The sequence below is a fragment of the Pantherophis guttatus genome, chromosome 5 (genome assembly GCF_059756535.1).
Source record: "Pantherophis guttatus breed Tessera chromosome 5, ASM5975653v1, whole genome shotgun sequence".
In the NCBI taxonomy this organism is placed as follows: domain Eukaryota; kingdom Metazoa; phylum Chordata; class Lepidosauria; order Squamata; family Colubridae; genus Pantherophis; species Pantherophis guttatus.
The window spans coordinates 27,887,082-27,900,099 of NC_142067.1; the positions used below are offsets into that span (position 1 = coordinate 27,887,082).

At 39.2% G+C, this 13,018-nt stretch overlaps 1 protein-coding gene across 1 annotated transcript in view; it reads left to right on the forward strand.

Moving 5' to 3' along the window:
- The window catches only part of ARHGAP31 (Rho GTPase activating protein 31), a 117,697-nt gene that overhangs the window by 89,465 nt on the left and 15,214 nt on the right, over window positions 1-13,018 (forward strand). The window contains exons 6-9 of the mRNA XM_060686279.2: window positions 3,931-4,085; window positions 8,158-8,356; window positions 9,821-9,945; window positions 10,936-10,995. Of these exons, the coding sequence (XP_060542262.1) occupies window positions 3,931-4,085; window positions 8,158-8,356; window positions 9,821-9,945; window positions 10,936-10,995 (539 nt within the window). The remainder of the gene's footprint in view (window positions 1-3,930; window positions 4,086-8,157; window positions 8,357-9,820; window positions 9,946-10,935; window positions 10,996-13,018) is intronic.

A 13,018-nucleotide genomic window follows, 5' to 3' on the forward strand; every position in this document is an offset into this window, starting at 1 on the left:
CTTTGTATAGATTAAAACAAAAAAACAAAAAACAAAAAAATCTCAGACACATCCCTTCTAAATTAGGAAAGAAACTGCAAAATCCCTACTCTATTTATGTGTTTGCTGTAACCATGCCCATTTGTCAGATGCATCTGGTGTCCTCATCACGAGGCACAAGAAGAGATGGAAAACACACACACATACACTTTTGTACTCAAGTTTCTAGTATTAGGTGGAGCAATAATTCATAAAGAGTATTGGAGACATCTGACACAGTACTTCTCCAAGCAGCAATACATTGAAATGAATTTGATTCTGGAAGCACTATTGCACAGATCCATTTGTTTCATGTAGTTTTGGAAACATAAGCTTCTCATTAGAATTTTCCATTGTGTGTATGCAGCAATACAGGGCATGTGAACGATTACTAACAATGAGTTTGTTCAAGGATACCAGTCTGGTCAACAAGAGGCTCAGGGTTTGAGCCTCGGAAAATACAGGGTAAAACTTGTCTCCATCTTTGCAGTTCTTGAACTGCTCCAAAATTTAATTGTGTCTCCTTCAGATTCCATCTTTTTTCCTTTGGGGAGGGGGGAGGGTTTGGTGGTGGTGAAAACTATACTTATTTATATAAATATGGATCCCCGGGGAAAATGAAAAGTAGGTGTACCTCCCTTACAAGGCTATCCTGTTGAAGGAATCCCTTCTGAGTTTTATCTAGCACTTCAGCCATTAGCTTTACAAAGGATTGTGTTGCCCAGAAATAATTTCTTCAGCAACACTTTGGCATGTCAAGATAAGAAAGAATTTATCTGTTTCTACTTTTTGGATTGGTAGGTGAAGCTGGAGTTAGAAGGAGAGATTGTTTGGGCCAAAACATTGATGTGATGAAAAACACAAAGCAGACTTTCTTTTCTTTTTCTTTTTTTTTAAAAAAAGACAAACTCACAAAATCCATCAAGTTGAATTGTTTTCTGATGTTTTCCCATCTTTTCCCACTTGATGCTTTGAAGTGATGGTTCCACTCAGAGATAACTTAAATCCTGTGGATTAACTTGGACTGCAGTAGCCCCAGCTCTAAGTAGAATTGCTACACCAATGATCAGAATGTTGCCTAGAAAATGGCTCATATGCCTCTTAGCAAGGGGTTGTTAAGATCTGTTGTCGTAATTAGGCAGAGTTCTGAAGTTCCTGGGGCATCCCTCCTTGCAGCTTTAATAATCTGGTGTAGTAGAGGGAGGCTTGCTGTAATGCTATATGTTGTATTCACATGAAAGTGCTTGCTATGCACTTTAAGGCTCTTGTCTTCACTCTTTGCTGGACAGAAATGGGACATAAATTTCTGCCACTAGGCAGCAGATTTAAAGTAGCTCAGCTCAGATAAGAATTTCATCGGAATGTTCTTTGAAGTAATCTGAAACAATCCTTGCTTGTGTATGCTGTTTATTTTTGCTGACATAATATTGCTGGCTGAGATGTGTTTCATGTTTGATTATGTCTCATGCTATTTTATTTGTCTGGTCTGCCATAAAACAATGCTGCCCTGTTGATTTATAGCATTTCATCTTATTCTTCTTTTAGGAAGCTGAAATGACAACCAAGCATTCCCCTCCTCCGCCTATTTCATCTCATGCAACAATACTGAATGTTCATGCTTTAGTTTGGCCAGCTTAAAAATGCTAACAGGATCAGCTGGAGTAAGGAGTCTGATGAGATGGAAAATGTTTCTTTCATAACTGATATTTGCTTTAGAACAAGGGTGGCAAACTCATGTCATCACATGACAAATCAGGACTGTTTTCCCCTTTGCTAAAATGGGCAAGGGTGTGGCCAGCACATGACGCATCTGGCCCATGGGCCAGGAGTTTGACAGCCCTGCTTTAGAAAAGAAGCTATAACCATCATTATCCTTGACATGCTCCCAGCTCCAGCTGATATTAATTGCCCCTTTAAGAAAAGACTGTCCATTAAATGTTATGTTAAATATATTTCATCTGGAGAAATCTTCACTAGCATTAAAATAGGTACTGTGGGCTTCTTTCTGAAGAGAGATTTCACATGGAGCTCCTTGTTCCTAATCTGATATTCTAATCATTGTAGCATATTGACTGACTGTCTTCTAAGGTTTAAGAAGTTATGGGTGTTGAAGGCTACACATCTGAAGGATACTGTTTAGGGGAAGGATTATTAAAACTGCCGTTGCAACATTTGATAAAAGCCAGTGAAATCAATGGGAGTTTTTGTCACATTCTTTCAAACCCTGACTTAATGAGATCTAAGGAAGGGGCTTGTTATATTTGTACTTCATCTTTGTTCATAAATTTTGGTCTTCCTTTTATAAAAGCTTAGCAAAGACATTTTGCTAACTAAGCAAATCAATACACTAATCCATGTACAAAAAACCCCATCTGAATAATTGAGTCTCTTAAATGGGATGACTATTCTTGAAATTACTTTTAGCTTACAGAAGGATTGTTCTTACACAAGGATTGTTCTGAGATGCAAGTTCCATTCATGAAACTGTTCTTCTCAGTTACGATCTGTGATCCATTTTAATTCTTCCCTTGCTGTCCTTCTAAAAATCTATATTTTGATTCCACCATAAGTTGATTATTACCATTTGTTTCTCCTAAAAGAGTAATAAAGAATTATGAGCTGAATATAGCCGTGGAAGTTCTCTTTGAAGATGTTCCCCCAGATTCAGACTCTTCTTCTTTTTTCTTTCTGTAAAGGGGAGGAAATGCTCTTTGAAAGACACACCGCAGTGTTTAAAGACTGCCTGCAGATTTTTGCTGCATCTTTGAAGGGTTCATGGCTCTCCAAGGCTTTGATGGATCTCTATAAGGAGTTGTCCCCTTTGTACAGTATTTAAGTTTCAAAGCAGACTTGATGAATTAGAGTAGAGGATATCTTAATACCCAATTGCTTTGGTTTCTGAGAAGGGAGAAGAATTTGGGAGGACTATATGGGTGAATAGTTTATGTGTGAACATAAGGTATGCAACCGTGGTCCTAAGGCCAAACCATTTCTCTGCTTTAGCTTAGCTCTGTTGGTGTTGATGAATGATGCACCCTTCATGGCATGGTATTCCTAAAACATTTGTCTGGAGACCATTTGAAACCGATTATCTACCCTGACTCTGTATTTTGAAGTGAGCAGTGCAAGTTCTGTGTGATTGGCTCTATTTTGCTACCCAACAACATATTGGTATTGATGAAAATAGAATGGTACTTATGACTAATCTTATGTTTCCAACAATTGACTACATTATGGCTTTTATTTTAAATCTTTTTAAGAAAAGAGACCATGCCATTTAAAATGTACTTCATGTACTTCATGTAACTCATGTAATGTGTATAGTTGATTAATGCATGTCTGTAATGTAAGTGAAGGGACGCGGTGGCCCAGTGGCTAAGATGCTGAGCTTGTCGATCGAAAGGTCGAGAGTTCAGCAGTTCGAATCCCTAGTGTTGCGTAACGGGGTGAGCTCCTGTTACTTGTCCCAGCTGCTGCCAACTTAGCAGTTCGAAAGCACGTAAAAAATGCAAGTAGAAAAATAGGGACCACGTTTAACTGGGAAGGTAACAGCTTTCTATGTGCCTTTGACGTTTAGTCATGCTGGCCACATGACCACGGGGACGTCTTCAGACAGCGCTGGCTCTTCAGCTTTGAAAGGGAGATGAGCATCGCCCCCTAGAGTCGGGAATGACTAGGGGGGATGCAAGGGGAAGCTTTACCTTTTTAATGTAAGTGAGGAGACACAAAAGGAATGCAAAACCAAAAGATTTACAATTAGGCTGTGGGTCGATTTCTGTTGCTATTACAGTGTTTTTTGCTATAAAGTTGCAGACATGGCTTATTAGGAAATTTAGTTCTTTTGTTCACAAGCAGTGCCTTGGTGGTGTGATGTTTTGTTGTTCTTCCAACTGCTTCTCTGATTGTGCTTAGATCAAAGGAGATTGAGGCGGAGGGCTGCAATGGAGATGCAGCTTTCTTGGAAGTGCGAGTCCAACAGTTGGTGATAGAGTTCATATTGAACCATGTGGATGAGATCTTCAGTGACAACGTTTGTGTCAGGCCAAAGGATAATGAAGATAATGAAGGTAATTCCTTCTCAACTATTTTTGTTTATGTTAGCAATGACCATTTCCAAATGTACCTGACCTCTTTTGCCCAATAAACTTAGTTCTTCCCAGCACATACTGTATTTTCGGAGTATAAGATGCACCTTAGTTTTGGGGGAGGAAAATAAGAAAAAAGCTGATTGGCAGATGGATCAGCCTCCCGGAATAGCCCCAATCAGCTGTCCCCAGAAGTGAATTTTAGCAACAGGTTCCTTGGTTGTGAGCATTGTGCCTTACTTTTTTTTGCTTTTTTTCTGCCTTTGAAACTTCTGAAACTCCACTTCAGAAAAAACTTTTTTTCCTGCCTCTGAAAACCTCCGAAACAAAGCTTCAGAAAAAAAGCCTTTGAAGTTCTGTTTGGGGGTTTCTTTTCTGAAGCTTTGTTTCTGATGCTTTTTTCAGCCTCTGAAACCTCCGTTTGAGAAACTGAGTGGGGCTACATTCGGAGTATAAGACCCACCCACATTTTCACCCTCTTTTTTGAGGGAAAATGGTGCGTCTTATACTTCGAAAAATAGGGTAATCTATTTACATTACTTTTAGTATTTAGGTCTTCTGAAGTATTCAGAGCACCTGAACCCCAATTCTATTGAAAAAAGAAAACAGAAGAAGGAAATGAAGGGCATCTATATGATTCTTTTTTTAAAAAAAAAAATAGAATCTGAGCTTGAATTATTTTGATGTGACTAATATAAAGCCTGACTAATAGTGGACAAAAGTCTGCTATCTCAATCTGTACAGGTAAGTCCTCGATTTATGACCACAATTGAGCCCAAAATTTATGTTGCTAAGTGAGAAAGTTGTTATGTGAGTTTTGTCCTGTTTTATGACTTTCCTGGCCACATTTGTTAAGCAAATCACTGCAGTTGTTAAATTAGTAACACCATTGTTAAGTGAATCTGGCTTTCCCATTGATTTGTCAGAAGGTCACAAAAGGGAATCACATGATCCAGGGACACTGCAGCTATCATAAATATGAACCCGTTGTCAAGCATCTGAATGTCACTCACATGACCATGGGGGATATTGCAACAGTCATAAGCAGGGGTGAAATGCTCCCATTTGGATCTGGTAGCGATGGCGGCAGGTAGCAAAAATCCCTGCCCCCCCCCCGCCCATGCCCACTCAATTGCCCGGTCGCCCGCTTGCCGCTTCTTTTAAAAAATGCTTTTAAAAGGTAAAAAAAAGCTCTGAAGATCCCAGCTGAGCTGCCTGATTGAGAGAGCCTTTGTTTTTTTTACTTTTAAAAGCATTTTTTACAACCTATTTGGCCAAATAGGTTGTAAAAAAAAAATGCTTTTAAAAGGTAAAAAAAAAGGCTCTGACAATCACAGCTGAGCCGCGCGATCATCAGAGCCTTTTTAAAAAAACTTTTAAAAGCATTTTTCGGCCGAATAGGTTGTAAAAGAATGCTTTTAAAAGTAAAAAAAAAAATCACGTGCCACAGCTGATCAACCCCCCTCCCGCATGCTCTTCTACTTACCCCATGCCTCCTCTTGGTCTGCATGGTGCGCACTGCGCATGCGAGCATACAGCGTGCATGCGCAGCCAGCAAACCAGTAGTAAAGTGGTTCAGTTTTCACCACTGGTCATAAGTGTGAAAAATGGTCATTAGTCACTGTTTTCAATGTCGTTATAACTTCGAATGGTCACTAAATGAACTGTTGTAAATCGAGGACTACCTGTAATTTTTTTTTTTTTTGTCCTTTATGCTTTTTAAAATTGCTTTCAGAACCATTAGTAGGTTTGGGAAGATCCAGCCTTACCAAACCTTTAATTTATACACAGAAGGAATAAAGACATAAAATCCTCGGTTCGCATTGGAAAAAAAGTTGCAAAGTTTTTCATTCATTGAAGACTGAATTATGGGGATCTAGTAAGAAGTCTCAGCTTTCATTGTTCTCTTTTGTTGCTCATTCCTCTTGATCTTGCAACCTGATTACTTGGAAAAGCAAAAAAAGGGAGCATGGAAAACAGAATTAACAGCCAGGAGAACTTTGCCCTCATCATTGATCCAATGTATATTGTTACAGTAACTCATCACACCAAAAAGATATAGGAAAAGTCCTGAGATACTTGGTTTGAAATTTATCAGCTATCATGAATAGGCATTTTAATGGCTGGTGGGTCATTGAATATTAGACAATATTGCCATCACTAAAATGACTGTCATGCAGTTTCTCCATCCACAAATTGATGCTAAGGATGGGTACAGTATGGTCAGGCATAACATTTCCATTTAATAGAAGGCAGTGAAACTGGAGATGTTATTCCTGACATCACTAAAGTTTCCAATGTCCTCTAATCCCTGATTATTTTGTCTTGTTCCTGAGCATGTGGGCATATTTCCAAATAAACCACCAAGTTGCTATCTCCACACTTATTTTTGCTAAGATCAGAAACCTTCTTGGGGAAAAGAAATGATATTAGTAGCTGACACCTTGATTTTTACTGCGTCAGTTTCTGACACATCAAGTTTTGGATTAAAAGAGTATTAAAACAAAAACAAGTGAAGTATGGCAAGGAATATGTGCCAAGAAAGTTGTTTGCAAACACATTACTAGCCATGGATGTTATATATCCCATCCTTGTGCTGTTTCACTAGCTAGAACAGCCATCATGCTGAAAAATCAATTTAGCTGTTGTTCTGTCCCATAACAATCTTAAAAAAGAAAAAGGTGTAAATACTATGGGCTCATAAGTTGTAGCTGCCGAGTGGACAGGCTGCTTTAAATTGTTCCTTTCTGGCAGCTGTTAATGGCAAAACATTCAGTTAAGGGATTATTTTCACCACATATCATGAGTAGTACTCAATAAAAGTTGTAGACCTGTTTTAAGAATTTCCTAGGCTCCCTTATAAACAGTTCCATATGAATGGTGTACAACATGATAAAGGCTTTCAGAAGAGACCATTTTCATGGTTTCTATATAATAACGAGTCCCTTGGACTGTGAGTCCCTTAGACTGCAAGGTGATCAAACCGGTCAGTCCTAGAGGAGATCAACCCTGACTGCTCTTTAGAAGGCCAGGTCCTGAAGATGAAACTCAAATACTTTAGCCACCTAATGAGAAGGAAGGACTCACTGGAGAAGAGTCTAATGCTGGGAACGATTGAGGGCAAAAGAAGAAAGGGATGACAGAGAACGTGGTGTCTGGATGGAGTCACTGAAGCAGTAGGTGTGAGCTTAAATGGACTCCAGAGGATGGTAGAGGACAGGGAGGCCTGGAGGAAAGTTGTCCATGGGGTCGCAATGGGTTGGACACGACTTCGCAACTAACAACAAAATATAATAATGTTTAAAACAAGGTCAAAATATTTAAAATCAAATGCAAAGTCCATTATTCAAATTGTAAAAATAACACGATCATAAGACTCCCCCCACCCCCACCTTCCATTCAGGTATATTCTGCTTCACTTCTGTTTAATCTAGCTTTGTCCTCTTATTTTATTATAAAGTGTGTTTGGAGGTGAACTTTCTTTGCTATGGTTTTTCCAATAAATAAATAAAAACACAGCTAATTAGAAGAAATGCTAAAGTGCCAATTTTGAAGCTGGGAAAGCTGTCTTTAACCATCCGGACTTTTTTTTTTTTAGTTCCAGGGCTGTAACTTCCTACTTCCTTCTAACAATAGCAGTCAGTGTTGAATAGGAAAAACAGCAACAATATTCAGAACAAATTTCCAAAATAATCTGGATGGGAGAGCAGTATTGCTTCATCTTCAAAACTAGAAAAAGACCTTAGTCTTCTCAAAGTTCAGCACAAATAAACACCGTCACTTTCAGAAGATGCATGCCAGCCAAGGCACTGTGGAGTGTGGCTGCTGACCAAGGGACTATTGGGATAGAGGGCAGGGTGCTGAATTGCATTACTGGATAAGAAGTGAATTTGTTCAACAATCACATTTGCAAACAATGTCACTGGGAAAGTTTATTCATTAAAGGCATTGCTTGAGATATCTATTGCTTTTCCATTTCTCTCTGGCATTCCCACCTTCCATTCCATACCCAAATTAGGCTAGATTCTAATGAGTTTTTCCTTCCATTTTTCAGAGAATAAACCTGTGATGAAGAGCCTAACTTTACCTTCCACTTCTCTGCCAATGAAGCTGGTGAGCTTGGAAGAAGCTCAGGCCCGAAGCCTCTCAGCCTGTCACCCTGCCCGCAAAGAGCGAAGAGAGAACAGTTTGCCAGAAATTGTTCCAGCCACAGGCTCCTTTTTCCATACCGTCCTTGATCTGCCAGATAGCAAGTAAGTACCCCTTGTTTTAGTACCTGAAAACTGAACACAAAAGATAAATCGGGCCTTGAAGGAGCCTATAAATTTAATAAATAGATCTACCATCGTCTAACTCAGAGTTCCCCAACGTTTCTGGCTTTGTGGACCGGTGGGGGAGGAAGAGGGGGTCATTCCACATGAGTGGCCGGCAAGGGCACACTCGCACAGCTCCTGCCACTCATGCAAATGAAGCCTACATGCTTGCCCACTGCTTGCAGAAGTGAGGATGTGCATACATGCGCTCAGCAGCTGTTTCTACCACCCAGTTGCAATCTCCTCATGGCCCACAGGTTGGGATCCCCTGGTCTAACCTGTCTTCTTTGGTGCTCTGAGGCATCTTGTTAGATGCAATTGGTGTGTAGCCAATTTGCACCAACTATAACAGTGTGCAGCCAAGCACTAGAAGAGAAACCATCAGCTATTTGATAGCTTCCATGAATAAGCTTAGTGCAATTTTGGGAGGAGGAACCATATTCCCCAGCACTGTATAGATACATCAAAACTTGAAATATGTGTTTAAAATATATAGACTCCCCCCCTCCCCCCGATTCCCCAACATTGCTGTGAGAAGGATAACATTAAATCCCTGGTCAGTGTCAGTACCTCCAGTATCAGGCAGACAGATGGATACAGGAATAGTTTTTCTGCTTTGCTTCATTTCAAGTGTTTGATCAGCAGGAGTGGAATGCAAGGCTTGAGGCACCTGTGATAAGACAGCCACCTACTGGTAACCTTCCCCAATTACATTTGATATAGCTAGCTTAATCTTCATTCTTTATTTGTGTAGCATATCCAATAATCTATATTTTACTCTTATGCACACTTGGATACCGTTGAAAGAGGACAAAAGCTGTTATGCAAGACTTATATTATCCAGCCACAATGGAATCGTCATCAGTACTTTTTAGATACTTAAATTGCTGTTGGCATATGGCATTTGATCATGTTCCCATAATATAAATGAGGGCTTGAGTAGCCACATCTTTGTACGAGTAATAAATTCTGAATCACATAAAGCATTAGCATGAATGGCAGACCGTATTGAACTCACAGGCCTGAGGTCAAATGTTATTTTACCCATAATTTCATTGGGTGGAGTTGGCCAGTCATAAAAGGCCATTTCCCACATCATACATAATATAACATATATAATTAGTGGGAAAGGGAAAGCAGTCATTTTCTGGGTCAAACTGTCTAGCCTCTTGGCTACTCTGATGGCAAGAGCCCTCTATGTTTCAAATCAAAGCCTTCACACCATCTGCTACCTGATCTTTTTTTAGCTGGAGATGCTGAAGCTTTCTTGGCTACAGCTGTGAAAAGTGGTAAAAGAAAGTCTTAGAGGAAATGAAGGCAAACAAAAAGGACACATTAAAAACATATTAATCTTAACTGTTAACCATTGCTACTTATTTACAGATCTTTGATTTTATCTTTCAGGAGAAAATTATCCACAAAGCCCAAGAAATGGAAGTCTATTTTTAATCTCGGCCGGTCAGGATCAGAAGCTAAAACTAAACTGAGCCGCAATGGAAGTGTGTTTGTTCGAGGACAAAAAATCTCGGGTAAAGATTCCCTATGGCCTTCAGTAATATAGCTTCTCTTTTTTCCCTTAGCTTGCCCTTGGCCAACAGGGGGGAAAAAAAACATCCCAGCACTTTGCAAAAGATCATTCATGCTAATAAAGTAACAAGGATTAAAAGCCAGTATGAACGATGCTTGACAACAGCATGGGGGAGACTGCATATTTAATCTATTGCATCATGCCAAGTATCACTTCAGTAGGACAATAACAGGCAGTCATATCCCAAAGCCTATGAAATTCTTGCTGTGAATACTGTCTATTATTTTACTGTGTTGAACATGCATTTCTGAATTCGCTGAATGCATGCTCAGGCAGAGGTCAAGTGTGCGTCTGCCAAGCTGTTACTAAGAATATGCCTATGCCAGTCATTTTATTAAGGAGTCCTGGAACATGTGTCCATCTCATCTTGTCTGGGGTTTCTGATGGGATAATCACTATCTTATTAAAGAAATGTACCGGCTCCCCTCCAACAATCCTTGTAGAACAAAGAAGATACAATTACTGTGCGTAGCTTTTAATTCTTGAAAAAATATATATTTATTACCAGATAAGTACCTTACATGAAGGATAGGTGTCCAAACAGTTGTCGCAATGAGGAAGGATGAAGAAATAATTCAGTCTTGATTAACAGCCCAACACTCTGCTTAGGGAGAAGATAGTGGGCTCCTTGAATAAAGAACAATGCACAATTATTCATTGTTTATGAATAAGCAACTCAGAAAATCCTTGCAAAAATCGTATCGCTATTTTGGCAGATAAACATATTGAATAAAACTTCCTTTTTTCACTGTGCTAAAAAAAAGTAAGAAAACATTGTACCTCTTATACCTTGCTAGCTGGTAAACCTTAGTTTTAGCTGTAAATTAAAGATAGAGCTGTATGTATTCTCAGGATATTAAATCTTTTTCTGCTTTGCAGCTGCACTTGTTAACAACATATTTCCAACATTTTACATCCTTTCCTTCTACAGAGAAAGCAACCATTCGACCAGCTAAAAGCATGGACTCACTTTGTTCACTTCCAGTAGAAGGTAAGATTTGGTCAGTGTGTATCAAATATGGAAAAGTCAAAAATTTGCTCATTTTTTGGGCATTTTTATAGCAGAAGCTGAATTTGTGTAATTTTGATGGACATACTGAATATCTGTTTAGAGTAAATCTGTTTGTGGGATTTATTGCATGCAAATGCAGTCCTGTGCATAGAATCAGTAGATTCAGTGGTGGGTTACCCACCAGTTCGGACCGGTTCGCAAGAACCGGTAGTAAAACTGGCAGGAGGCCCCACCCACCACCCCAGATGTTGTCATTACCGATCTACGCATGAGTGAAGTGTGCGCGCGTGTGTGATTCCATTTTGAACCGGTAGTAAAGGTAAGTACCACCCCTGAGTAGATTGTGAAAAACATCAAAAAGCACTTAGTACAGTCACTGGTCAGACAAAGTGCTGGAGTAGCCACTTGCCTTTCCCCATCATCTTCTTTTTCTAGATGAACTCATGATTCAAAAGTAAAAAATCCAAGATTTTCACTATGATATAAGCCAGCAGTGTGTGGCTATGTGCAGTGTGCAGCAGCAGTCAACAAATTAATACTATCCTTGGTTGTATAAACAGAGGCATAGAATCAAAATCACGTGAAGTATTAGTATGCTTTATAAAGCCTTAGTAAGGTTTTATAAAGATGGAATGCTGCATCCAGTTTTGATCACCACATTGCAAAAAAGATGTTGAGACTTTGGAAAAAATGCAAAGAAGAGCAACTAAGATGATTAAAGTCTTAGACTAAAGACTAAAACATATGAAGAACGGTTGCAGGATTTGGGTATAGATATTCTAGAGAAAAGAAGGTCTAGGAGGGACATAACAGCAGTATTCCAGTATTTGAGAAGTTGCCACAAAGAGGAGGGGGGTCAATCAAAGCACAAGAGGGCAGGACAAAAAACAATGGATGGAAACTAATCAAGGAAAGAAGCAACCTGGAATTAAGGAGAAACTTCCTAACAGTGAGGATGCCGTCAGAAGTTGTGGGTGCTTCATCACTGGAGGTTTTTAAGACAGGACAGTCACTTGTCTGAAATGGTATAGGATCTCCTGCTTGAGCAGGGGGTTGGACTAGAAGACCTCTAAGGTCCCCTCCAAGGTTCTATTCTGATTGACTATTGTTTATGCAAAACTTTAGTTGCTTGAATAAGAGGAGTTTCTTTTGGGATACTCTACTGAAAAATTTATGTAGTCTGGGAGATTTGTCAATTTTATGACAACTTTCCAGTCTGTGTTGTATCATCTAGCGGAGGCCATTTTCTCATTGTGGAATTTATGAGATGTACAGTATAGGAGTGGTCTCTCCATAGTAATCCATGCTTTGCAATCTCCTAGATTTCTGAGACACACTCTGTGTGGAGCTGCTGTTGAAGATGGTTTAGAATCTGTGCTACAGGCAGATACAAATTTGTAGACTTGTACAGTACTTGATGAATGCAAGGTCACTTAATATTAATTCTCAATGCACTAATTGGCTCTGATCAACCCCAGCTATAATATGTAAAGCTGCAAATGGTTTATGATTTGGTTAACCTCTAGGAATGCCTGTCCCTTTATTTTTGTTTGTGTAACATTAAACATGTTCTTAGAAATAGCCTGTTTTAGGGATCATCCAATTACCAGGGGAAGGCTGGATTCATAAGCATTCCAACCACAACTGTGTAACTTATTTTTCCTTAGAAATTAGATTGTTGCCAGTGTTGAGATTACTGCAATTTTGGGTCTTGGATGAAGTAATTCTTTTCTACCAAGCCTTTTGATTGTTTTTTTGATTAAAACAAAATTGGATCAATGTCAAAATAGGCTGTTTGATCACCGATATTGGATCTATTTTGATCAACATGGAAACATTTTTCCAAAGTGAAAGATTGGCTATAAGAAATTATATTTAAAATTATAATTACATCAGTTTTCTGCATCTAGAGACAAACCTTGCTGTTATTATTGCTACTTCAGAAAAATGGTTTGTGGCAAGCTGTTGCTGTGCTGCATATCACACTACTGTATTATCACTT